The 26,310-nt window shown below is 37.8% G+C and overlaps 1 protein-coding gene and 1 long non-coding RNA gene across 8 annotated transcripts in view; both read right to left on the reverse strand.

The window, feature by feature from the left end:
• Window positions 1-26,310, reverse strand: part of CTNND2 (catenin delta 2) — a 641,711-nt gene that overhangs the window by 74,502 nt on the left and 540,899 nt on the right. For all 7 annotated transcript variants that reach the window (XM_031503970.2, XM_031503967.2, XM_031503965.2 and 4 more), the window contains 3 exons: window positions 23,294-23,411; window positions 20,058-20,243; window positions 10,019-10,192 (listed from right to left, as the gene is read on the reverse strand). In XM_031503970.2, the coding sequence (XP_031359830.2) occupies window positions 10,019-10,192; window positions 20,058-20,243; window positions 23,294-23,411 (478 nt within the window). The remainder of the gene's footprint in view (window positions 1-10,018; window positions 10,193-20,057; window positions 20,244-23,293; window positions 23,412-26,310) is intronic.
• On the reverse strand, window positions 12,928-13,914 carry LOC144246745 (uncharacterized). The gene is made up of 2 exons (XR_013340414.1): window positions 13,781-13,914; window positions 12,928-13,442 (listed from the first exon to the last, which is right to left on the reverse strand). It is a non-coding gene; the product is annotated as an uncharacterized LOC144246745 (long non-coding RNA).

Raw genomic sequence — 26,310 nt, forward strand, 5'->3', positions numbered from 1 at the left:
CTTACTCTATGCTCTCTCCTCCTGTGTATTCTCTAGAACCAGTGTACAGGATGATCATCAGATAAAGAACTAAAACAGATCTTAAGGATCAATGAGTTTAACAGGAAGTATTCTGTGAAAAAGTTTCTTTCCTATACATTAATTTTAATGGGATAATAAATATAAAGGATGCTATGGAAACAATAAATGGATATTTCTAACCTTCCTGGCTTAATAAATATTTATTTACCTGCCAGTTAGATGCATTCTCACCTGCAGCTGGGAAATGAGCAATACCTGCTTGCACTTCAAAAATGCTGTATTTTGTACATCTCTCCCAGGGGAAGCATCTGTTGTGTCTGCTGTGATTACAAGGTGACTGCCAGCTTGAGAGTTTCAAGACAGCAGTGACAATATTCTGAGAAAGAAGTGAGCCTGTGTGTTTGAGGTGAGAGTTCAGGCTAGTTGATAGTATTTTGAAAGATGTTGTTGTTCATTGCAGAAGTACATCACAGATGTAGCATTTCCAGAATGGGATACACAGGCAACCAGTGGGAGTTTTGAGAGAAAAAAAAACATATCTATGTCAATTCAATGCCAAGGAAAATAAAAAATAATCCTTTAGATTATTCTCTATATTTTAAAAACCTCCATACTAAAACCTCAGTAAACAGTTTTCCTTTGATTTTTTTTTAGTCACCTACTAAGAAAAAGCATAACCACTTGTTTCATAATGCCAGGTTTACAACAGACTTCTTGGGATATAGTATTTTCATAATCCATTCCAACACAAAATTTTAAGAGGAACATATTAGGGAATGTTTTGCTTTTAAGCCTAGGGAGAGCAGGAGACATTGTAGGAAAAACACTGAAATAACTCAGTATGAAAAAAAAAGAAAAAATATAAACCTCCTTACTAAAAAAATGACATGCAAGCCTTCAGGATCTCTAATTAACTAATTAATTTAATTACAACAGTAAAAAATAGAGCTCCAGAGCTTTCACAGGGCAAATATCCAGATATAATGTTTTACAGATGCACATATGCACACATACATATAAAATAATGGGAGGAGGACTACAGAAAAATTATGTAGGAAACCTCTCCTCTCCCCTGTGTACTCCTCTCCTTGTCTTTTTCCAGAGGATGAAATCCACTTTGGAAAAAGTTCACAGACTCCTCAACATGTGATTTGCTATCATTTCATCTGCTATTTCAAGTCATGAACCTTTGGCAGAAAGAGAGAAATGCTTTTAATTGTTTCAAGGGTCTCTGGAGAACTTTCCACGTGGAAACTGGTATGAACTGCCTGGTTTTCTTTCCTTAAGCTGCCAATTAGGATAAGTCTCTGCAAGCAATTACGCTGTGCTGTGTGGATTTCAGGAAAGCTGAAATTGAGGTACCTCAAAAGGCTATTTCTTTCTTGCAGAGGATGGAAAAATTGATTTAGCCTTGTGTATACTGATGATCCTTCCATTTGCCTAAAGCCATCGTGCAGTGGCTGCATTTCCACATTGTGGGTCAATTGCTAATATGAGCTCAGAGAAGTATAAAAGTGAAGAGATGAAAAATCATAAAAAAGAAAAGAGACAAAGGGTTTGTTGTGTATCAGTAAGAAAATGAGGCACTCTGCTAATATGCTTAATCATCCTGTTACTGCACAAATCAGTGGCAGTGTCAACGATCAAATAGCTGTTCAGTTTGTAAAGCAAAAGCATTCCTGTGGGAACAGCAAACACTTTAGCAGGAACAAGCAACTAGAAAATAAAATAAAATCATTGCTGCTGCATCAGGTTACCAGAGACAAGCACAGGAGCAACAGTCTGTGCATGAATAAATGCACTTTACCAATAATGGAATTTGGGGGCTATAAGTACTACACATCACTTTGAAGGTACACAGTAGAGCTCTATGTCCACTTTCATTAGTAGCACCCTTTTAATTTTTATCACAGTAATTAGGTAGAAAAATAGAGTAAACCTGCAAATTATTTTTTTGTTTGTCTGATACCGTCTGCACAAGTGAATGCCTCTAGGGATTTAGGATTATATTAGGCTGAAATTCAAGGAAAGAATAATTACTCTAGATAAAACTCATTTATATTTTTCAGAAAAATTGAAAAGCACTTATTCACTTAACTCCTTTTTTGATGTTTGATGTAATTTTCTTTATTTCCCTGTGAAACAGCAACACAGGAGACCAAACTGAACAATGAAGAAATTTCCATCATAAAATGAGAAAGAAAAAAACTACCAAAATCAATTCCCCACTAAAATGCAAGAAATACCAACAACTGTATGCACTTGACATTTTGAATGGGTTCACTTTCCTGCCATTGACATCAGTGTTCCCAAAGTATCTGCAGAATATTTTGTTCCATACTTCAGCTTTGACTAGAATTTGGATTGTACTGGTACATTTCAATACTGGACCCAAAAGACTATTACATTACTGAATACTAAAGGGAACTACTGAGACACAGATTACAACAGGAAAGCTAAATCAGGGGAGCAGTCATGACAAAGCAAACTAAATTATTCAGCAAACTAGAGGACCAGGAAGATTAGAGGGACTTGAGGTCTGCTAGGAAAGGCTTAGAAAGAGTCCATGCTAACAGCAGTAAAATTGCAGACCATGAAAGAGAACTGCATGTTTAATAATCAAAGATCAATGAGCAATTCAAGATTAACATTCCTCTGTCTGATCAGACTCAATGTAATATACCTATCAAGAAAACAAGAAAATATTTTTATGTTTGAAAATTACAGATCTACCTTAGTCAAATAACTCTATTGGGATCCCTAAGAAGTCACATGATGTGACAGAGAGCAAAGCTCTGAAATCTGTGTTAATTTTCTGCAGTTTCTGAAGAGAGCAGAAAGAAACATCCCATGGATTTTCTGACCCCTGATTGCAGTGTTCTGTTCTCAGAAATGATCCTATCTGGTATACTACCAGCAAGTTCTCTATATCTTTGGGCAAGAGAAGAGTATTAACTGGTTACTATTCTCTTGCTCCACAACCTTAGTCAAGCTTAAAGAGAAAGGAAAAAAAATCCAGTGGGTAAAGATACAAAGTTAAATAAATAAACAAGATAAAATAAAACAGTGTTAACAGATGTTATCTTAAACAGGAATGCAAAACTGGTAAGGAACTGCCCTTGCACCTCATCATTCTTGGTTCTGCAGTAGAAGTAGGTATCATGTTTCCAAAATTATCTGAGAACTGTTATGATTAGTTTTCCAAACATTGTAACTAACATAATTTAAAAAGAAAAGATTTGGGACAAAAGTGGGAAGTTCTCACAGGAAGAAAACTGTTTATAATAAGGGATTACCTTGAACACGAAGCCACTATGAACTACTGTGCTCCCATTTTGCACACAGATATGGCCATGCTAATTTCCTCATGGTGTCTGTGATACAAGTGTTTGCCGCAGAAGGTCTTGCTTTTTAAATATCATCCTGTTCCTTCAATTTTGTCTTCTGTCCTCTAGATCTCCCTTTAAGAATTGATACTGCCTCATTTATGAGGTGTTTCTACCCAGGTAAGAATTCCTGACAGAACAAAGCATTGGAATTCCTGACAGAATAAAGCATTGCTTACTTAAAAAGTTGACTTTGTTGATTACATAGTATGTTATAAGTGGTCTTCTGCATTCCATCACATAAAGATTCATAACACTACTATTTTGGAGAAAATGAAAGCAAGCCTTTTCACTGTAATCCAAGAAAACTTTCTCCTGGAACAGTCTGATGAAATTGCAAAGGGTTAATACATAAATAACTGGAGTAATCAAAACGGTCTGGCAAGGAACCCACAATATGTCCTTGCCTGATAAGAGAAGATTGATAACCTAGATGTCTGCTGCTTTAGAAAATAATTACTCATTATCTTCAAGTGTCTGGATGGTAAAGGAGCTTGAAACTCTTTCTTATACTACTCTTTGAAGCAGCTGCACTGACCTTGTGTCTAAAATGGTCCCTTTTATGTTTTCAGTTTCCTTATCTAATAATTTACTTAATGGAGCTCTTGCTCCTATGAGAGTCAGATTTCCCTTGCATGGAATTAACAAAATAAATGTGGTTGCTTGTCTGAGGAACAAAGATCGAGATAGCATCTATCCTATCTCCAAAGATCATGCCAATAACCCATAAACACCATTCACATGGGTACTGTACCTGTATATTAGGGATCAAAGGCAGGGACATTCAGCAGTCTAACCAAAGAGCCTTCTCATTCCCTGCGGAGTATGATCAAACATGGAACAGAAAGGAGAGGTGCTAGAAAGAACCAGCTAAGGAATGCTATAGTTTCATGAGACTGATACTGACCTCAACAGAGCAGCACTTGCTCCTCACATTACAGGCAAAGGATAAGAAAGGAGGAGGATCAGCAGAACTGCTACCTTGGGCTTGCAGAGGACAAACTTTGGGCTGTGTAGGAGACTGGCTCACAGGGTACCTCGGGAGACAGTACTGAAGGGCAAAGAAGTCCAGGAAGGCTAGACATTGTTTAAGTAGGAAATCTTAAAAGCTTGTTCCAGTTGTTGAGAAGAACAAGTCATTCCTGCATGTTAGAAGATGAGCTGGCGGGGAAAAGCAGCAGCCTGGCTGAACAAAGCTGGAGCTCAGGAAAAAAGTGAGCTGAGTTTTTCCCTCCCCTTCAGAAGAAAGGAGCTCAGGATGTACATATATGTTCTGAAGTTTCAGGGAGAAAATTAGAAGGGCCAAAGTCCAGGTAGAACTTAATCTGGCTACTGCTGTAAAAGACAACAAAAGTGTTTCTATAAAAACAGCACCAACAAAAATAAGGCTAAGGAGAATCTCAATCCTTTACTGGATGCAGGGGGAAACACAGTGACAGGGGATGAGGAAAAGGCTGGGGTATCTAATGCTTCTTGCCCTTGGATCACAACAACCCCAGGCAGTGCTGCAGGCTGAGGCAGAGTGGCTGGAAAGCAGCCCAATGAACAAGGACCTGGGGTTGCTTCTGGAACATGAGCCAGCGTGTGTCCAGGTGGCCAAGAAGGCCAAGGGCATCCTGGCCTGTATCAGCAATAGTGAGGAAAAGGAAGTTGGCCATGCTGTCATTAAACCAGATGAGGGAGTTCATAAAAGTCTGTAAAGCAACTGTGACAGAAAACTGGGTGCACAGAAGGGACTAAGGCCCAGAGAAGCTGTGCTGTCTGTTCCGATGTAAGCCATTGTGTTGCCAGAAGAAATATCTCCTTTCCTGGTTTTAAAAGATAGGTATTGCCTATGTATGTAATGATAGTATTTTTTTTCAAGGCTCATATGAATGAAGAAATTATTTTTAAGGGTTTGACAAAACTAAGGAAATGCCACTTGTGGTGACAACACTGTGTCACCAGCTGCATGTAATAGCAAAGGTAATGTAGGACCAGAGGCAATGGCCAATAACTGAAACACAGAACTTTTGCAGAACAACAGGAATTGCTTTTTATCACTTGTGAAGGGGACTGAGCATTGGCACAGGTTGCCCAGAGAGGTTGTAGAGTCTCCAGCCTTAGAGACATTCAGAAGACCATCTGGACATGGTCCCAGACAACTGCCTCTAGGTGGCCTTGCTTAAGCAGGGGGTTGGACGACATGACCTCCAGAGGTCCCTGCCAACCTAAGATCTTCTGTGATTCTATGAGCTCAGAGCAACAGGTCTTGCAATATTGCAGTAAGGTCTGGTAGATAAACTGACATCAGCCTAAATTCAGCTGTCAGAAACATACATACAGACACAGTAACAAGCAGATATCCTAATACTTTCTTTCTTCCCAAGAGGGTAATTTTATTCAGAAGGGACAGAACCTTGGATGCTTGACACTGTTCACTTGAGGACATTCTGCATATATCTTTTTACAGGCTCAGGAGATTAAATGTGTTAATAGCCAATTGACCAAGGTGAAAACTAAAAAGAACTTGCCACTTTTATTTTCACCATCTAAGGAGAAGTACTAATGCCAGACTACATATAAAAAGATCATCTTTTACAGGATCACTCTTGTAATTTTAAACTATGTAATTTTTTCAATCCAAGGCATTAAAATAAAACATATATATATATATGAGGTTGCAGAAATAACTTCTGGTTTGAAGAGTTATAGTGGGAGAGAATATTAATAAGCAGGCAAGTGTCTTCAGAATAGAACTGAGAGAGTCAGAAAGTCTCCTTTTTTCTTATTCTACATTTTTGCACAAATTTAGTTAAACACAAATTAAGTGGCAAAACAAAATAACAGAGCTCCCAGTGAAAGTTAATACCTAATGGGAAATAAAGAGTTTGCACTGCTTCCAAAGGCATGTCTCAAACCTTATTTGTTCAGGGAAAACTCCAGCTAAGATTGATGAGGAAAGTGTTACCCTAGTTTTATTATTTCATATTTCTAAGCAGCTTTAATATTCAAGTTTGCATCAAGTATAATTACAAAAAGCCTATTTGGAAAAACAAAATCAGAGAGTGCCAGTGAGAGGAAGCAAAGCCTAACCTAATGGCCAGGCTTTTCACATGTTGCTCCTTCTGCCTGCAGGATGTTTAGGATATCATGAGACTACCATGGTTATAATCTGATGAGTTAAAATGTTTTGGGAAGCAATGACATCTCTAAAACAGCAACTCTTCCAGTCCCATGTAGCAGCTGAACTCAGCAGAAGGTGGTAGATGGGTGCAGATCCAGGGCTGACAAACTGCCCCATTGCTGTGCTTGGAGTGTGCATTACTGGCAGGCACCAACTCTGTCAGGAGGTGTCACAGGGGTCACAGGTCATTGTGCAGGGCAGCAGCTGGACCTTAGGCAATGTGACATCCTGGCAGTGATGTGGAAAATCTTAATTTGTCCAGTCTTTCCAAAAGTCTTATGTATTGGCTGTCTCCACAGATATTATTCCAGAAGGGCCAATCCTGTTTTTCATAGATGCATCAAGTAAGCACATGAACAAAAAAGATGTATCTGTGGAGATAATTTTTCATGACAGAGATGGTTCTTTTCCTTCAGATTCCAATACCAGTGTCCTCCTTAAGTGATGACATCCTGATGCAGAACAGTGAGATGAACAAATGTCCATGTTTATCTGAAATAGTCTCTTCCAAAATGAGTTCTGCTTTGTATATAAGCTGTCAATCTTTTTCAAAACCAGAATATACACCACAATCAAGATACACAGTCATAGATTATGCCAGGTTAAATTTTCACATCAAAAATATTCTTCCTCCTACATCAAAATCAGTATCCTGTTTTATTGATAAACCTTCATTTGGATCTTTTAATGTGTTTGGCACCAAGAGACTCCTTTTCTGTTTTTTTACAGACTGTGCTTGGTGTAATAATAATTGCACTGACCAAATATTTTGTTAGTCATTAAAAAAAACTCCCAAGTTTTACTCTGCAGATGGGTAATATATATCAAGACTTTAGTCCTAAGCATTTCATTTTGACATAGAAAAATCGTCTGTAAATATCAGTATGTCCCACTTTTTTCTTTTATGTTAGTACTTATTAGGCTTTAGAAGGAATCCCTGCAACTGAAGCAGTGCTAAAATTGTCCTACAGATGATGTTTCACCATGTGCATGTGTTGATTTTATGTGTATGTATCCCTGAGAAACTATACTCCTTGAAATAATGAAAACTTTCAGCCTTTCTGAGCTATTAATTCTTAAAGCTACATACATACTGCGTTCTTTTTGTGCCTGAAATGCTCCAAAGCAGTCTAGGGGATTTAGACACATATTGTCTGTTAATTCTAGTGGTAGACATTTATCTAAATCCCCTACATAACTTTTTATTTTTTAAAAATTACTCAGGCTTCCTTTTATCTGCTCACTTTCCCTCTGTAATAGCACTGGCTAAGCACTGCCTGTGTTAAAAATATTCCCTATTGGCCACCCAAGAGGATTAGACAGCTTTGTACCAGAGGAACTAAAAGGGTGAAACAGCTAGGAAAGAATTGTCCAAGTGTATCAATTGCATTGAATTTTTTTCCAAAGAGACTGTATCTTCAGTAGTGTGTAAGCACACCTGGTAGGCTGGGTGCTTTATAGAGTCTGTGATTCTTCTGGCATTAAAATAATGCTAATTGGAAAAAGTCCACATCTGCTATTGCTATTAATATTAATAGCAACATCGTTGTTTATCTTTAAACAGTTTACTCTTCTTTCAGTCCATCATAAAGTTCTTCCTGAAAGAATTCAAGTAAAAAAAAATTTCCATTCTGTATACAATTACCATTTGTTGAAGGAACAAAAAAATTAAAATCTCCCTTAGGAATAACCTTTTCTTTTATTTCAGTCATTTTATATCTGGACTGCAGCAGCGGAAAGGAGAGGTCAAAAGGTGGAAACATCAATGCTTATGTAATCCCCAAAGAGGATTACTCCACTCACAAAAATGGCTAGTATGACATGTGAAATTAAGGATATTCATTCTGTCTGCACATCCCTTGTAATAGAATTGGTGAATCTTTAGAAAAATAGAGCAATATGAGAACAACACAGCTTTTCCTGTGGTATCAGCACAGATAGTATTAAAGTCCAAAACCAGTTTTTCTAAGCCAGCATTCATCAAAGAGCTCTGCAGAACCTCCCTTCCTCTCACTGTACACTTCTGCCAACTAAAGGATGATAGGTATACAGATTTATTAGAAATGGGAGAAGGGACACCATTTGGATTTTAGCACTTCTATTAGTAGTGGCAAACGTGCATGCATTGTTTTCTCATTTGGACCAGAGCTACACCCATTCCCACATGGATAGACCACATTTATTGCATTTTGCTGCCAGGATTACACCATCTGAAGCACTCTACAACATGAAAATAATAAAACCATAATGATTTTCAGGCACAGTGCTTACACAGGATAAAAATCACTGAACAGCTACTTTATTAAATCATTTTACATGCCACTGAATGTAACAGTCAATGACATATTATACGTCTGGTGGAACACCATTATAAAAAAACCCCAAAAACAAAATATGCCTTGGAAAAGCTAGCGAGTGTGACAAACCAACTTCCAATAAAACTTTATGTGGAAAAGAAAGCAATTTCTTAGTGTCAGTACTAATATTTCAACATGAATGCCTAATTAAATTGGTATTTACATATCACATATGAATGCCCAACTACTTAAAACCCAACAGGATACCTTCTGAGACATAACTTTGATCAGTGCATTTCCCTGTACATGACTGCTTTCACTGTAAATGAGAAAAATTCCTGCTGAGAGTTAATTTAAAAGCAATGCATTATAGTTACACCATAGGATTACATAGTTAGTACTTTCACCCAATTAAACCAGTTTACCATCAGGAAAGTTGCCCTAATAAGTAAACAAAGTTCAATGTTGAATTTTACCGATCTGTTCTAAATCTGAAAGCATTTTCTTAAATTTTCTACTTGACATACTGCAAGTAATACATAAAAGAAAAATGGTGCTTTTGAATATAATTGAAAAATAGGATTAGCTGTAGAGTGTCTTGATTGCACATTACCTTACTCATTGTATATAATTAATCATATTATGAATGTATTTTAACAATGCCTAATTTTTAAAAAAAAACTATATGCAAAGATTACTTGTGTTGGTGTCACATCATTTATATCTTGCTCTGCCGTGCCCTGCCTTCTCCTAATGTACAGAATGTCAACCAGTTTCTGCAGTGACAAAACAAAATGGTTTCATTTGATTGCCACTGGTGGCATCTTTGGCTCATTTTTCATGGCACTGTCGCCCAGGTTCATAAAAAACTGCTTCTCCTCATTCTCCATATTTGGATATTGGTTTTCAGTAGCAATTTTTCATACTTGACTTGGCTGATGTGATCTTTGCTGTTGTATGCTGACATTTGCTATGATATGACTACTTAGGATTTGAAATACTGTCTTAGACTTGACTTCAGATAGTTCTATGAGAACAGAAAGTTATTCAACTACCAGAAGCAATTAGATACATTTATATCACCAACCTGCTGTCAGCTGTAGGGTGGTTTCAGAACTGAAGAGGAAATATTGGGTTAATATTCCTACCTTCCAACTCCCAGCAGCCAAGTTCTGCAGTGCCCCCGCTGCCCCCTCCAGCGTGTCTGGATTTGAGCACTCAGAAAGAAGTGTGAGGTAGGGTTTGACTATTGAAGGGTGCCACAGCATCTGGATTCCTTTGGGTGGTTCTGCACAGTCTGGGAGAGGTCCTACGCCATCCCACTGTTGGAAAGCACAAATCAGATTGTCAGCAAGGAATAGTGAAATACATTTGAGAATTGCCTCAGTTGAAACTATAACATCTGTGAAGGCATCTGCCCATAAGCAGATGCTCTCAATTTTTTGCACATCATGTGATTGTTCATGGAGGAACCAAATTTCTTACTCGGCATTCCATACAAATGAGCTGTAAGATTGGCAGAAATAACACTGTTTTAGCTAGGTGAAATAACAAAACACTTTTCACTATTTGTGAAAAGTATGCATGTATGTATTATTTTTTTGTGTGGGAACAGAAGCCCAGTGAATGTTAAGAGGCAAATCTAGAACTTGCATGGGGAACAGAGATTTTCTTTTCACATCTTTCTCAGTTCTCCACATTCTCTCTCTTCCCATGAGAAGAAAAACAACAGAGAATGCCACTATGGAAAATGAAATCATTCAAGGCCATAAGCCCTCCATCCCATGAAAGGTACAAGTGTGATAAGTCTTCCTCAAAGGCACGACTTCTGGCTTCTCACAATGAGAGTGCAGGAGGTATTCAGCCGGCCAGCTGTGTCGTCTGAGACTCCAATGCAATTGGTAGAACCAGCCCTCACAAAACACACTGTTCCTCTCATCACATACAGGTTTTTGCCATGAAAAACAACACAAGTCTGATATTGAAGATGTGAAATATTTAAACCTGAACAACTGGCAAGTTATTGCACAAAACCCACTCTTACCAGAAATAAATACTTTATTTCAGGAGGATAGGGATTCTCCTTTCCAGTGGAGCACACAACAATTGCACCTATGTATGAAATATCTCAAAGGAAAAGAAACAGACTTTCTTTTTTACTTTTAAACAAAAGTAGAATGTGGAATGCACTTTCACTACAATTTTAAATGGAAATCTACTTGTGTATTTATTGCATATTTTGTTTTGTTCAGATAAAGAGATTTTAATAATTCATGGCACTAGTGCAACTGTTAGGAAGAAGCCTTAACTTTTTAATAAAATATCTTTTCTAACACTTCTGACATGTCCATATTGTGTAACAGAATAAAAAGTAAACCTTTTAGTACCTTGGGTGAGGGGCTACTTTGTCCATATAAACAAAAAATCTCTACCATAACATTAAATGTCTACTAAACTGATAGTGTACGTCAAATTAACTCTTGGTTCAAATCTGCAACAGTTAATTTAACTAGTTATGTGTGTACAATAATACTTGCACTGAGAAAGACCTAGAACCTCTTGTTTTCAGAAAGTATCAACCATAATTTTATTTACACTAACTGTAAAAATAAAATATATATATTTTAAGGGACAATCAATCAAGTCTTTCCTAATAACAACTAACTGAATTTCAACAAGTTTTTGTGTGATTAATACCTTTAGGAATTCTTTTCTACATTAAATCAGAACAAACACCAAAGTTGAAAGCTAGAGGAACCATTTCATACACATGAGCAGTTATCAGAAAGAAGCTCAGATGTGAAACTCACTACACTGGACAAATGTTGTCATAGTTTAAAAGAGCTGGCATGGCAATGCCCAGTGATCGTTGAGAAAGTAGAGGAAAAATGCCTTTTGGAGAAACAATGCCTTCAAATGACACTATTATGGGGCTGTGTCTTTGAAATTTTTAATGCATTTCTGCCGTTAAACCAATAGATTGTTTTCAGTGCATGTGACTCAGTTCTTCTTTTTCCGCCTTATAAATCACCACCCTTGCTAGAAATGAGTTCTTTTCAGCTCATAAAAATTACATTAAAGTCTGCTTCTTATTTTAACTCTCAGAATTCAATCATTCACACTGTCAGACTTTTTTTGAAAACAAATGAGAGACATATCTTACAGATAAAATCTGACTTCACACCAAGTTTAGGTTTTGCACCTTAGTAAGTTCACTAACGAATGACTTGTGATGTCCAAGGGCACCAGTTCAAGTCTTCACTAGTCTCATTCCAACTTGCACCAATTATACATTATGCAAGTAAAGAGTGTTTGCACAGGGTGTGTTATTTCAAGGACAAAGCACATGAAACACATCAAATGTATCAGATCTACCCATATGAGGGGGTATAATTTTTTTTAATGTACAGCTATTTACCCTCATATGATCCCAAGGAGTACTGAAAATCAGCCAAGTAGACATAAGTAGAGCTCTATATAAATGTTCATGCTGTGCTGGTATATATAAAGCACTAGAAATTATCTAGCAGATAAATTAATATTTAATGTTGTTTTGCCATTCTGCCCAGTAATGAGAAAACATAAAAAAAAAAAAAAAAACCAAAAAAAAACCAAAACTGAGACAAATGACTGCATTTCCTTGCCCTTCTTGCAACTCACTTTCAGCATGATTGCATTAATTTATCATCAACTGTGAGTAAAAAACCTTTTTCCCAAGATGCTGTGATGCCTCAGAGTCCATGCAATAATGATGAAAATCTTTGGTACCACACATACATGTGCAGTGAAAGCACAGGAAATTCATTGACCCTGGAAAATGTCCTGAAGTGTTTGTCACATGTGGTCTATGTGCCCAGAGCAGCAGAGTGGCTGCAAAGGAGGGTGTCACTGTTCACCATACGGTGCTGGTTTTGGCTGGGGTAATTACCTTCACAGTAGTTGGTATGGGGTCATGTTTTGAATTGGTGCTGGAAACAGCACTGAGAACCCAGGGATGTTTTAGTCACAGCTGAGTAACACTGACAAAGCCTTTTCTGCACCTCATCCCACCCCACGAGTGAGGAGAATGGGGATGCACAGAGCTGGGAGGCAATACAGTCAGGACAGCTGACTCCAGCTGACCAAGGGGACATTCCATACCACATGGTGTCATACTCAGAATATAAAGCTATGGGGAAGAAGAAGGAAGGGAAGACATTTGGAGGGATGGGGCTTGTTTACCCAAATAATTGTTATATATCATGGAGCTCTGCTTTCCTGGGGATGGCTGGAGATGGGTAGTGTTCTTGCCTGCCCATGGGAAGCCGTGAATGAATTCCTTTCTTTGCTTTGCTTGCATGTGGGGCTTTTACTTTCCTCATTAAACTGCTTTTACCTCAACACATGCATCTCCTCGCTTTCACTCTTCTTTGCCCCCGCCCCACTGAGTGAAGGCTGTTTGGTTTGGTTGCTGACTGGGGTTAAACCGCAACATCTGCTGAGTCTGTGGCAGCCTCTTCACTGCAGGGCTTAGTGGCTTCTGGTATCTTTTGTGTAGCTGAGACCAGTGCCTGAACCTGTACAGCCCAACTGCTGCAGGGCATGCAGAAGTGAGACAGGAAAGCAAAGAAGCTATTACAAAGGAGATTTGCCTGATCTTCATTCATTTATTTTGTACTTCATAAACATCAATCGCCTGAGCAAAAAAAAAAAAAAAAAAAAAACCACAACAAAAAACCCCACAAAAAAACCAAACCAAACCAAACCAAACCAAACCAAAACCCCCCCAAAAAAACAAAAAAAAAACCCCACCAAAAAAAATTTCCCCAAGCGGTATTAGAGTCAATATCTAAAATAGTGGTTTAAGCATGGCAGAAGTTGCTTTGCAGTTTGCATTGCTAAATATTAATGAGCTGAGGCAGCATCCTCACCCAGTAAACACCTCCACCCAGTAAATGATTGGAAGAGTTACTGTACTGTTGCAGCCCATCAGGAATGATCACGAAGGTCTATTTGAAACAGAGTGAGGCTGCAGTAGTAGCCTCTGAAAAAGAGGACAACATGCAATTACTCTTCCTAGCTTATACGAAAAAAAGAAAAAAAAGTAATAAATACATATTCCTTCCAGGCTTCCCTCCTTCAGCTGAAATTACCCACATATATTGTGGTTGAAGCTGACAAACTGCTTGTTACGTGGGTGAGATTCAAATCTCTCATTTCCCGAGACTGGTGCAAAAAAAGGATTAAAGTCAAGAAAAATAAAGCCAAATACTAAGATCTTTTAAGAATAACAGACTTGTAATAGTAAGAGTACCCTAATAAAATTTCAAAATTTTCATAATTGTAAGAAACTTTGATAGGAGAAAAATATCACTCATCAAGATGCTTTCCTGTGCTGCACAATAGATTATCTACCACCACCTTTCTCATTTTAATGAAAGTAAATCCATATTTATTGTGCAATTCTACTAAATATGTGGGAAGGCTTCGACTCAGAGAAGTATACTCTGCAGATTTTGGTATTTATACTAAGAACCTCAAATTGGTGGGGTTTGCTTTTAAATAGGTATCACATGACAACAGGTTTTCCTCTGATAACAAAAAACCAGCATTTTATTTTAATCTATTACATATGAAAACTTCCTTTACCCCAGTCTGTACGAAGTATCACTACTAAAATATCCAGGAAAAAATTAAAACAAGCCCCAGCAATGTCTAAAACCATCTAGACCTCTCTCCAATGATCCTAGACATTTGGGAAAGCCTGGTAATACTGTAGCTATGCTCCTTGAAGCAGCAGTGACAAAATTCATATGAGTAATTACATGGTGCTTACTAAAACCATTTCTGAAATGCCAAAGACTTTTAAATTAACATGTCCCCTAAGAAGATCCTGATATCTCATCCTGCATGTCTCAGTAGCTGTGGCAATCTCTGCCAGCTCTCCCTAGACATGCCAGTCCAATAACCTCTTTTGGACACCTTCGTCCAAGAGGTGAATTGGCCAATACTGTCAAGAGTAGAAATCAGAAATTCAGCAACAAAAATCACCCAAGTCAGAGAGCTTAATTTCAGAATCCATGCAGCCGACACTAAGCAGGCAAGAATACCACTGTTTACATCAAGTCGAACTGCAGTTTAGATATTCAGGCCTAAATAAAGATGGTGAATATAAAAGCAGGTGTTAACTGACATAGAGACTACAGGAGCATGGTGGGAGAGAGCAGACCTCATTGCATAAATAATGGTACCTCTCCCAGTTTGATGCAACAACATTTATAATTACAGGAAAAGTGTTTGAAATGCTTTCCAAATATTTCAATGTATTGAATCATTATAGTTAATCTCAGATATTAATAAATCTAAACTGTACTTTACATTGTACATTACACTCTTAAAATAAGTCCTTTATTGAACTTCTGTTGTCAATGCCTTTATTCTACTTTTTAATATTATCCTTAATATTACCTAAGAAAAAAATATTAATTCAGTTTGTACATTTCCTCTTTGCTTAAAAACAGACCCTTCCCAAATGAAGGGGGATGGAGTTAAAACTGCATGCCCTTCTCCTCTCCACAGAAGGCTGAAGCTAATTGGCTTTGCAGTATGTTCCACAAATGGACAAATACAAATTGTATTTAATAATCCTGCAGTTTTGACTTTGAAAACAAATTGGCTGTACATGACACTGAGAGGCTCACAGAGTATCTGGGAAGATGCAGTGTTGGCAAACAAGAAAGGAGAAATGGTTTTCAAAATGCTCTGTAAGGAATTGCTCAAGACAGTTGATTCTTGCTACTCAGTATTTGACATAATCACCTGGTGCAAGACAAGGAAGCAACAAGTGGAAATAATATTATTTCTGAGCAAGAATATATTGGTAACACATCCTTTCATCCCTAATTACAGTTCACATTATTGGTTAAACCCAGGACTTGCCACCAATGCTCTGTTTCTGTGCTTATTAGCTTGGTATGGCTTGGTAGAAGATGAACATACTTGGTAAAACACTGGGCTCACCACATGAAAAGACGTATCTGGTGGGTTTATTTATTTTTTATGCTTTTTGAAATATTATTGCCTTAAACCTTCTATTTCACATAGATAGAAGAATTTATAGGCCATTTAGCAAGCATGCTAAAGAGGTGTGCCAGTCAATTCTTAATTATATATAACTTGAAATGTTGCTCTTATACACCTTAAGGCTTCTGACAGAAGGCGAAAAAGAAGGTCAGGCTCATTTCAGAAGTGTCACTTCCAATCAAAAAACAGACTTTGGGCTAGATTCTGGTTTGACAAGAATGATCACAAAAGGGGAACTTGAGATGAGCATGAAGCCAACCTGTTTCTCTTAGAGAAGAAAGGAAAATAAATGAAATTGCACCACATGTATACATAATGGGCCATAAGGATTAATAACAACTACCTGGAGTTTTTTTTTTTTTTTTTTTACTGAAGTTGCACCACACACCTGATTTGCCCTAACTGCTTTTTGTCATCATCCTAATTTCTCATACAAGTCAAAGTATAAACCTGTAAGCAGTGCGCATGCCAGCTGCATGAACAGCATTTCCAGCAGTGGGAGAATCTGTTTCCATTTGAAGAGTGGCACAATACATGGCAGAAAGGTTGATGTCTACAAGGTCCTAGTCAGAGATGAAGGGGAGTGAGGCTGGAGAGCTTACTGGGGTGAGGGTTCAGTACCAGCTGATCACAGGTAAGCAGCAGAGAAAAACTAACAAAACAGCAAAGAATTACGGTCCTAGAGGTTTGAGACAGAAGCCAAGTGAGTTTCACTTATTTTTTCTGAGGCCTTAACAGAAGTTTTGCTTTCTGTGTTTCCAACCAGTGCTGTACCTATATTTTACCACAAACCTTCAGAAGGTTTGGGCCTCTTCTAACATTTAACTTGTGCGACAAAGCAGATGCCTCAAGAACCTCTCTCAGCTCTGGCAAAACGATTGTGTGTTCTTTTAATACCACCCACCTTTATTCCAAAATGTGAAGAACACTTGTTTCCTGTGATCCTAAGGGAACTCCTTAAGTAAAGCAATTTGAAAGGTGCCATTACACCTATGATCTGAACAAAGACACATCTCCTACTTGATTCCAAGATGCACAGAAGGTGCCATTATAGACAACTGATGTCATTAATAAAAAATAAATTCCAGTTGGTTCTTGAAAGGCCTTTGAAAGAAGCCACATTTTATACTATCACTCAACCCTGTTTTTTCTTTCAAGTAATTTACATGTGACTATACCTGAAACATTACTTAGAAAAATTGGGATACTCCCTAAATCATAAAATAAAGAAATTAACTTGTACTTTCACTGTAGGAAAATCCATGAGAAAGTGACTTTAATATCAAGCTTCTCCTGTTTTATGGCTTAAGAAACAAACTCCCCTGATCTGTAAGGATTTTTTTAAATACAGAAAACTGCATCTTCATCCAATCTTTGTTTAAAATTATACATCTGTTTTTCTTTTGCAACTACGATAGTTTTGCTACTTTTTTAGTAACACTTTTATCCAAAAATTAAAGACTACCTCATAAATGCATAAATGGAGTTTAAGAAAATACACACAATAATGAAGAAACTAAGTTACAGCAATAGGGTAATAGGAAAATTTCAAAATTACATTCACTAAAATCTGAACCATTTCCCCTCACACTGTTTTGTACATTTTATATTCTGAGAAGGAGTGAAACAGCAATTTTGTTTACCCAAAAATCCCACAGGCTGCCAAAAAAAGGGAAAAAAATCCTATACCCTGAATACATATCTTCTGGAGACGTAAAATGTAGCAACCATAGACTGGATATGACTCCTCTGTACTGAGGTGTTACAACTGACAGAGATGTGCCTGTGCCCTGGGCTTTGCCTGAAAAGACAAAACTCTCAAGTATTAAAGGAACCACAAAGACAAAGAAGCAGAAGGAACATGTCTTTTTACACAATTGGACAATTATGTCCATACTGGACAAGCACCTCTGAACACACTTCTGTACAAATGGACAGAAAAGTAACATTTACCCTTATCACAGTTTGAGTTATTTTATGCTACTAATCTAAATGTGGTTACATAAAAAAATGTTGCTTTTCTTTTCCATTTTTGAGGGTAAGTTGGGAGAGCTGTTTCTGGCACAGTGGATCTTGCTGCTATTGTTTTTAGTGGCACTCCAGTTAATTTGATAATATATTAACTTGATAATATACTTCAAATAATTTGAAATGTTCAACCACATTTGAGGATTATGGGGTGAAAATAACCTGCAGAAGGCTCGCAAGGCCCCTTTAAAATTCCTGAACTGAATAATATCCACATGTGAGACCCTGAATATGGCAAGATGAAGTAGCATGTCTGGATTTAAAGGAAATTAGATGAAATAAGAAAACACAATTAGAAAAATGTTTCTAATACTTGTAATACAAAGCAGTCCTGTGTACAACAGAATCAGTTCTGGAAAGAGTAAATTTATGTCCTTGACACAGAAAAGCCTAGTGATCATAAACCCGAAAATATGTGTGTAGTTTTATTACTCTTTGGATTTAAAAGATTATATGAAAGTCTTCCATGAGGCCACCACTAACAGTTCTGAGGAGACTTTTACCATGCAACATACCAATAATGAACACTCATTGAAACAGACAAAAAATATCTAAGAGCAGGCAAAAGCATGCACATTGTAAAGGTGATCGGCCAAAAGAGCTCAGCTCTTTGGTCTGGAGGAGCAAAAAAAGTTCTTAAGGGAACCCTTGCAGTACAGAGAGACCCTATGGGAATACTGAAGGAGTCAACAGTACAGAGTTAAAAGTATGACTCTCTGTCAACAGTACAGAGTTAAAAGTATGACTCTCTGATCCAAAAGTCACAGAAGAAATAGAAGAGGAAGACTTAAAAAAGCCTTTAGATAGTGTGTGCATGTGTTAGTAAACAGAGCATCAAAGAGCAAGCCAAGTTGCAGTGTGATGCATGCATACACCAGACACCCTATTTTTTGCTCCTGCCCTTTGAATAACTGAAAGCACAGTGTGTGAGAATTGTTAATTCAGTAACAGGGATGATGACTACTTCATGGGGTAAAATTAGTTTGCTTCAACACTTCTAATCTCACTGTAGCCTAACACAAGAATCCCAACAAAAGGCTGTAACAAATTCAAGTTATCTGATGGTAGGGTGTTTAACCACAACAGTAAGTGAAATAGAAGTCTTACTAGTAATGAGTGCTGCATTTTTTCAGTATCCAATTTTTAGCTTAGTAATGTTGCTATAACTTTCTACATTAACACAATTTGGCTTTAGGAACTCAGGAATATTTTCAGTACTGGTTGACATAATTTATTCCCCTGTGCACTTAATTGCTTACTCAAAAATATTTTCTTTGAGCAATCTAAAACAGAAATAAACTACAATGCAAAAAAAGTGAGTAAGTGTAGGAAGAGCTGGAAAACTACTGCTGCCAGCACAGGCTGTCTGAAAAAGCCCATAAATCAGTAGCCATTCTTATTGCTATTTGCTGTGTGTACAGATACAACAGTGTCTTTCTCTGTAATATAATTTTCAGTATTCTCCAAATTATAAGTTCTTAATGGAATAAAAAAGGAGAAAAATACACTCTAAAAATCAACCCACCCAAAATTATAACCTGTCAAACAACTTGAGGAAGCAATCAAGACTTTGGTTTTCAATTTTTCTTTGGCAACAACATTAAATATATCAAAATACGAATGTTTTTTTAACATTTACTTGTATTACTTGATTCAGTCCTGTACAGCTTTCTCTCAACAGTACAAGACTAACTTTGAAGCAAATGAGTGTATATATACAAGCCTGATGTTTGTTTGCATTAAAGCCTTTTTACAAACTCGTGGTTCTGTGGAAGTACAGTCTAAAGTATATGCAGATTACACTTTTCATTAGAAATGGTCTCCTTTCAAAGAGCATTTTACAGTATTTATGGCATTCATAGTGTACCCATCACTACAGTTTCCAGGTGCACCACATAATGTACAATTTCTCAAGCAAACATATTTTATTACTCCAGAGTCATATTCTACTTTAAGCTCTCAGCTAACTAACAAGGACAACAGTTTTGTATATTATGCGTCATGCATTTAATTTCTAATACAGTGCATTAATTATTTATATTTTAAATTATGGCCACTTCAACTACTCACAACACAGCTGCAAATAACTTTCATTACCTGATCTTGTGATTTCTTTTTCTTCTTTTTCTTTCCCCAGCACCCTGAACTCTCTGCATCTTTTCCATTGGTATCACCACAGAGTAATCCATCAAGTTCATCTGTTCCCATCTGCTGTCCCTGAGATGTTTCTGCAGCTAGCCTGTATGAGAGGTTCCTCAAAATGCACACACAGTTTTCAACGGTCTGAAAAATATGTCAAAAAGAAAAATACAGAAAACAAAACCAGAAAAATATTAAAATTCTCCCCTTGCTCACTCTGAATACAAAGCAGAAGGAATATAATCTATCTTTGCATGTGCATTTTCTCAGCACACTTCTTATGTGAACATTTCTGAGTGCTCCCCAGTTAATCACAGGTTAAGAGATTCAGAAATGTTTATGGTAACAAATCAGTAGTCTTCTTGACAATACTTTTTGGTGAGTTTTTTTATTGTTCTGAATTCCACACTTGAGCCCCATGTGAAACAGATGTCAAGGTAAAAAGTGATCAAGAGAACCTGAACACTCCAAATGTCAGGAAACTCCCACTTCAGTGAACAGAAAATGCTACAAACAAAAAATGGCCATAGATCCCGGGTTTTGTCCTTTTGAAACCAGAAATAACCTTTTTTTCTGGCAAAAAATCTATGTAAATTGCCATAAAATTGGGATCTGAGCTCCATTTCACAAGTACTTGTGGCATAAATAGATGATGTTTCTCCAGTCCCAGAAGTAGAACTAGAAATCTGTCGTGCAGCTTTTACTGCTTCTAGCCAGGCTGCAGACAGATACCTTGTGTGCAGCCTTTCCCTTTCATCCATTTATCCTCCTAATAGGTTGAGCCTTCTGTAGAAGATGCAAGCAGGAATCCATAAATGGATGAGACCCAGGGGAGGAAAATTCACTTGTAATTCAACCCAATTTCTCCAAGTCTAAAAGAAGTTCAGTTTAGACGTGAAACTTACTCATTTAATTGGTTCAATTTGGTTTGACTATCCCTAATAAGAAGGATATGAGCTTAATTTTCTGCACACAAGGAAAGCATGGTTAAAAAAATCCATTCTCTATCTATTTTTATTTATTTCAACTGTTCCTAATGCTCTATGGAGATAAAAAGCAATAGCCACTACATCTCAGCTCTTTTGCTCCATTAACCTAGAATGAAATGACTGTGAGGCTTTCAGCTCTACCATATTCTGCCATATTCACCAGTGAGGCAAACAGATGGGGCTTGGTTTACTTTCACATATGGAATGAGCTTCTGCCAGGTATGCACTCAGCACACATTTTTTGTGATGACACAAAGCTCCAGAGGCGACATCGCATTCAGATTCATCTATACAGGAAAATTTATACATCTGTTTTTTAACATAGATGAAATGTCACAATTTTGCAATACACTTGTACTAATTTGAAATTTCTGCCAAATATATAAACACATCTAGAAATATGTATGTGCGTGTGTCTGTGTCTAGAAAGTGTTCTCAGTGCACCTTTCATAGCTGAAAGCTTTGCAAACATTACAGTGACCAGAATTATTCTTCAAAATTTGCTGCCTCTTTGTTTTTTTTTTTTAACATGAATTTTATTCACTTTTGGTATAGTATGCTGAAGTTGAAGCTTTGCATTTGTTGATTAGAATACTAAACGCTAATTTTCCTTTTAAGAAATCATAGTTTTTGCATTTAAAATGATCATTTTGTGGAAAACATAAGCTGAGCCGTCATGAGGACAATGCTACCTTAAACTAAAAACTGATAAGCAAACTTCCAAGGCTCAAATTCAATCAACATGTTCTCTATTAAGGTGAACTCCTACAAGCCAAGAAAGCTGGTTCTAACCACACAGCTGGACAAACTTCACTCCTCCTTGACTTTCAAGGATCCTTGAATTCCTTATTCTATTCTATGTTTCATCATGAGGGGGCTAAGTATAAGCTCACTAGTTTTTCTACTCTAGCTACTTTTAAGCTATTCTGAAGCTAATGAAGTTGAAAACACCCCTGTGTTTGGGGGCTGCTCTGCAGGAAGTGGGGTAGTGGGGGCTGGCAACAGCCAAGTTTCCCCCAAACCTTGCTGTCAGGCATTGTGCCTGCCTTGTGGGTTGGTATCCTTTTAGCATCCCTCTACTAAACTTCTATTAATGGAAATTTGGTTACAGGGTAATGGGCTGTGAGATTTTTTTGGGTGTTTTGACGATTTTTTTTTTCCTTTACTTAAAAAAAAAACAAAGCCATGCTGTTAGCCAAGCACCTCATGCTATGAACGTCTCTTAATTCCCCTCTCTGTCCCCAGAATTCACAGGCAAATTTCACCCATTTGAGTCAGATGGTAACCAAAGACTCCTGGAGATTATTCCTCTCAAATCTATAAACCCATGGGGATCCACAGACAACTCTGTGAAGAATTATTTGGAAATACAAGCCCAGTGAGCTTTGAAACCTTGCTGCATAAAAGGCTGCTCTCCTGAAATTCCTAGGGGTTTGCAAATGGACCAAGGTTGCCCTAGAGCAGCAACTGTAATTAATTTAGCACCATATACTGAAAGCAAAAGAAACTGTCCCTTTTCTTCTTCTCTGGAATACTTTAATGCATTACAAATCTTCAATTTGTAAATGCTTGGAGTCTTTATAATTAGGGAGTGCCTTTCACCTCTGGAGAAGCTTGTTCATATCCTAGCATTTTAAAAGAAGCAAAGTTGACATAATGAGGCATCTTAACACAGTTGTTATTGAAAGCATTCATTGATCCTCTTCAAAGAAGAAATAACGTTGGTTTTACTGCAAAACTGCCTATTAACTGCCCAATAATTCTTTAGCTTGTTTGCCATCTCAGCCTATCTCACTCTCATTAGCTCTCATACTGGATACTAAGAATCAATTTGAAGGTAAAACTGGCAAAGCAATGTAAGGAACTTTACATGGAATATGATGTATTCGCTCTTCTCAAACCAGTATCACATTTTTTCCTCCAATAATTTAATGGAGAGGATGACATGCCTACCTGTGCACAATACACAGGTACAAATACAATGCTTAGCACACTAAAATAATAAAATATTTTTTTTCTACTGAGCACTTCTGCAAAGCTCAGCAGAAAAAAAAAAAAAAAAGGGAAAAAACGGGCTATATTATGCTTTGCTAAGACATTCCTCACAATGCATTAAAAAAAGAATATAATGAAAAATTGCCTATTTATAGTCCCCATGTACCCTGAATACCTGTATTTCCTGCTGAAAAGACAAAGACGACAAACCTTACTATCAATTTCACTGCTCCCCAGAGCAGACTGGATCACGTACAGCAATGCATCTGTCAGGCCATCACACTCCCTCATTCTTCTGCGGGCCTCCTCTCCAGCAGAGCTGACATTCCTGCAAGGCAACAGCAAGGGTCACTATCTCCATGGCTCCCTGCCCACTGCCCACCTGAAACCTTCTCACAGACAGATAAAATGTTTTCTTTCTTCCTCTCATCACTTCAGAGCTGTGAATAATGGAGACAGCTGTGAATGAGCTCAGGAAATGTAACACAGAGGGGAACAAATGGAAGACATCAGCTGCTCCACAGGATGGGGCTGAGTGGCCAAGCAGCATGCGCCCACCTGCATAGGGAGACTCATGGCCCACTAAAATTTGGAGAAGGGCTGATAATTGCTTTCCTGCCTGCCTGCCTCTTTCCCTCCCCTCCTTCCCTCCTTTTTAAAATATGCATATCCACATATAAACCAGGATTTAAAGAGTCTAGATGTTTTGCCAAATACATCTCCTAGGAATTGAAGATCCCAGTAGTTAGGGTTCTTAACTTGAGAGAAAATATTATCAGAGCATAATATAAAACACCTGCTGTTCCTTGCTTCTCATTTTACAGGAGTGTTTCCTTTTCTCTTTCATTTTGAGAGAACATTAATGCCTCAATCTTCTCTTTACGTAGTTCATTTTACATTGCAAAACTTAAGGCCTCAGATTATTATAATAATATTGTAATTCTTGTGTTCCTTAGATGGGCCCATATGGCCTTCTGAACACATTTATACAAATCCAATTAAAACAAAATTCACTGCGTAACATATTGTGACATAAAGTTTAAAGTACTGATACACAAAGAAACAAATATATATGAATGAGCATTTACAAACAGAATCTATATTTTTCTCCCAGAGAAAAACTGCATGCAAATTTGCATAGCAAGTTTGATTTGGAAATGGGTGAATTAGCAATCTCAAGAAGGGGTAAAACTTTTCAGAGTCTCCTTCAGTAGGGGAAGATAAGCCTTTGCTGATGTGGCTTGTTTGTAGCTCTTCTCTCCCCAGTACTAAAGTTTATACAAGGAAAGAACATAACAAGCACACACACCAGACCTGCGTATTCAATGCTAATGTGTGGAAATGGAAGGGAGGACATTGGCCCTTGAATTTGGGAAGAAGGTAAGGCACTTTCTATCTTTTATACCATTTTCAATGACCTCTGCATTAGAAGTGGAAAAACCACAGGAATCTTGGGAAGGGGGAAAGAATTTCAGATGGAGGAAGATGAGAGGACTTAGGGCTACATTTCCTGTCGATTCTTTTTCTGCTCTATCTACTTCATCCTGTTCTGCCTCCTGAGAATCTAAAAAAACCCACCATTTTCATTGCCTCAAAGCAACAAGGAGTCTTATAACTGGACAATCCCCCAGCCCTTCCAGTGCAGGTTCCTAATTGACTCTGCCCCCTAAACATATCATATATGATTTACCATCTAGACTTGCATCCCCACACAGTCCTAATTTGGCTGCTCTCCCACACACAAACTGGCCCAATTAATTCAATACTGCTCCCTTCACCCCAGCAGACAGCTTGACAGAAAACATATAGCCCTGGAGCACTAGAATGAATTATTGTATCTCTCTAGCAAACAAATTCACTCTCCTTGAAACCCCTCATTTTTTTGCCACATTACACATCAGAAGCCTGCCCTTCATAACAGCTTGCAAGTTTTGTGTTGTCTGGTTCCTCTGGTCCTTAAACTCCAATGCCTCCTCCTCTCTCTCTGCTGCTGTAAGATCAGCAGGTGAGGGGTTTTCCTCCACTTCAGAGGGAAACTTTCTTCTGTAATCTAGGAAGTAGGGTCTGGACAACATCAATTGGAAAATCTCTCTCCCTTTGAAGTGATGGAAACTTCTGACTTACCTTTGTGTGGCAGAAATAAGAAGGTAAAAAATATAGAGTATGTTTTTCCCCAAACAGTGCCTGTGCCCTATATTTGCAGGGCTGGGGACTCCACCTAAAGTAGAACAAACCACCCCCTTTTAAAGGCAAAAGCTCTACTGATATTCCAAAAGGGAAGCACATGTAGGAAAACCAGAATCATGGACTCATGGAAAAGCTCATTGTGGGGTATATAGTGAGGACAAGAAGATTATTTGACTTCTTTCTGAAATTTCATTCTGTTACCCTCTAGGCAGATAAAGTCAGCAGTAGGTAGATAAATATAGATTGAGAGAGGGTATTGAGGCACTGGTGCAGGTTACCCAAAGAAGTTGCAGATGTCCCATTCCTGGCTAGTGCTCAAGGCCAGGCTGGATGGGGGCTTTGAGCAATCTGGTCTAGTGGAAGATGTTGCTGTCCATAGTAAGGTGTTAAAACTCAATAGTTTTTTAGATGCCTTCCAACCCAACCATTTTAGGATCCTATGACTCTATGATGAAGTAAGAAAGCCCTACAAGAGCAACTGCACAAATTTTAATAGAAGGATGCTGAGGAAGAGTTCTCAGCACAGCTTTGCACCTTTCTTTGCACCACTACAAAAAAACCAAAAACAAACAAACAAACAAACAAACAAAAAAAAACAAACAAACAGACAAAAAAACCCCTGAAATATTCCTGAATCCTTTTAAACAGAGATAGCTCTTCAAGTCTGTACTAGAATAATGTGTCCAGGCACTTTTATATACTGAGTGCAAGCTTTCAAAATAGACTGATTTAGACACCAGTAGAAAGACATACAGTCTCCCTGATCTTCTTACTGAGGTGATTTTTCCTTCTCTCTATCACAGCCAACTGCACATCACCTTGACTGTCCAAAGCCTGCAGAGACTGTCAGCCTCTCAGCTCCTCTCCAAGTTCACCAGAAACTCCTCCTCACCAAGACAGCAATGTAGACAACCTTATAGTCCCTGAGCTGTGAACTATCTGCCTCATTCATTTCCAGCAAACAAAGAATATGAGGCCTTTGCACAAAGCAATACAGACACACCAGGGGCACATCTTGCACAGACAATGCATTTCCTGGC

Source organism: Lonchura striata, chromosome 1, assembly GCF_046129695.1.
Source record: "Lonchura striata isolate bLonStr1 chromosome 1, bLonStr1.mat, whole genome shotgun sequence".
NCBI classification, from domain to species: domain Eukaryota; kingdom Metazoa; phylum Chordata; class Aves; order Passeriformes; family Estrildidae; genus Lonchura; species Lonchura striata.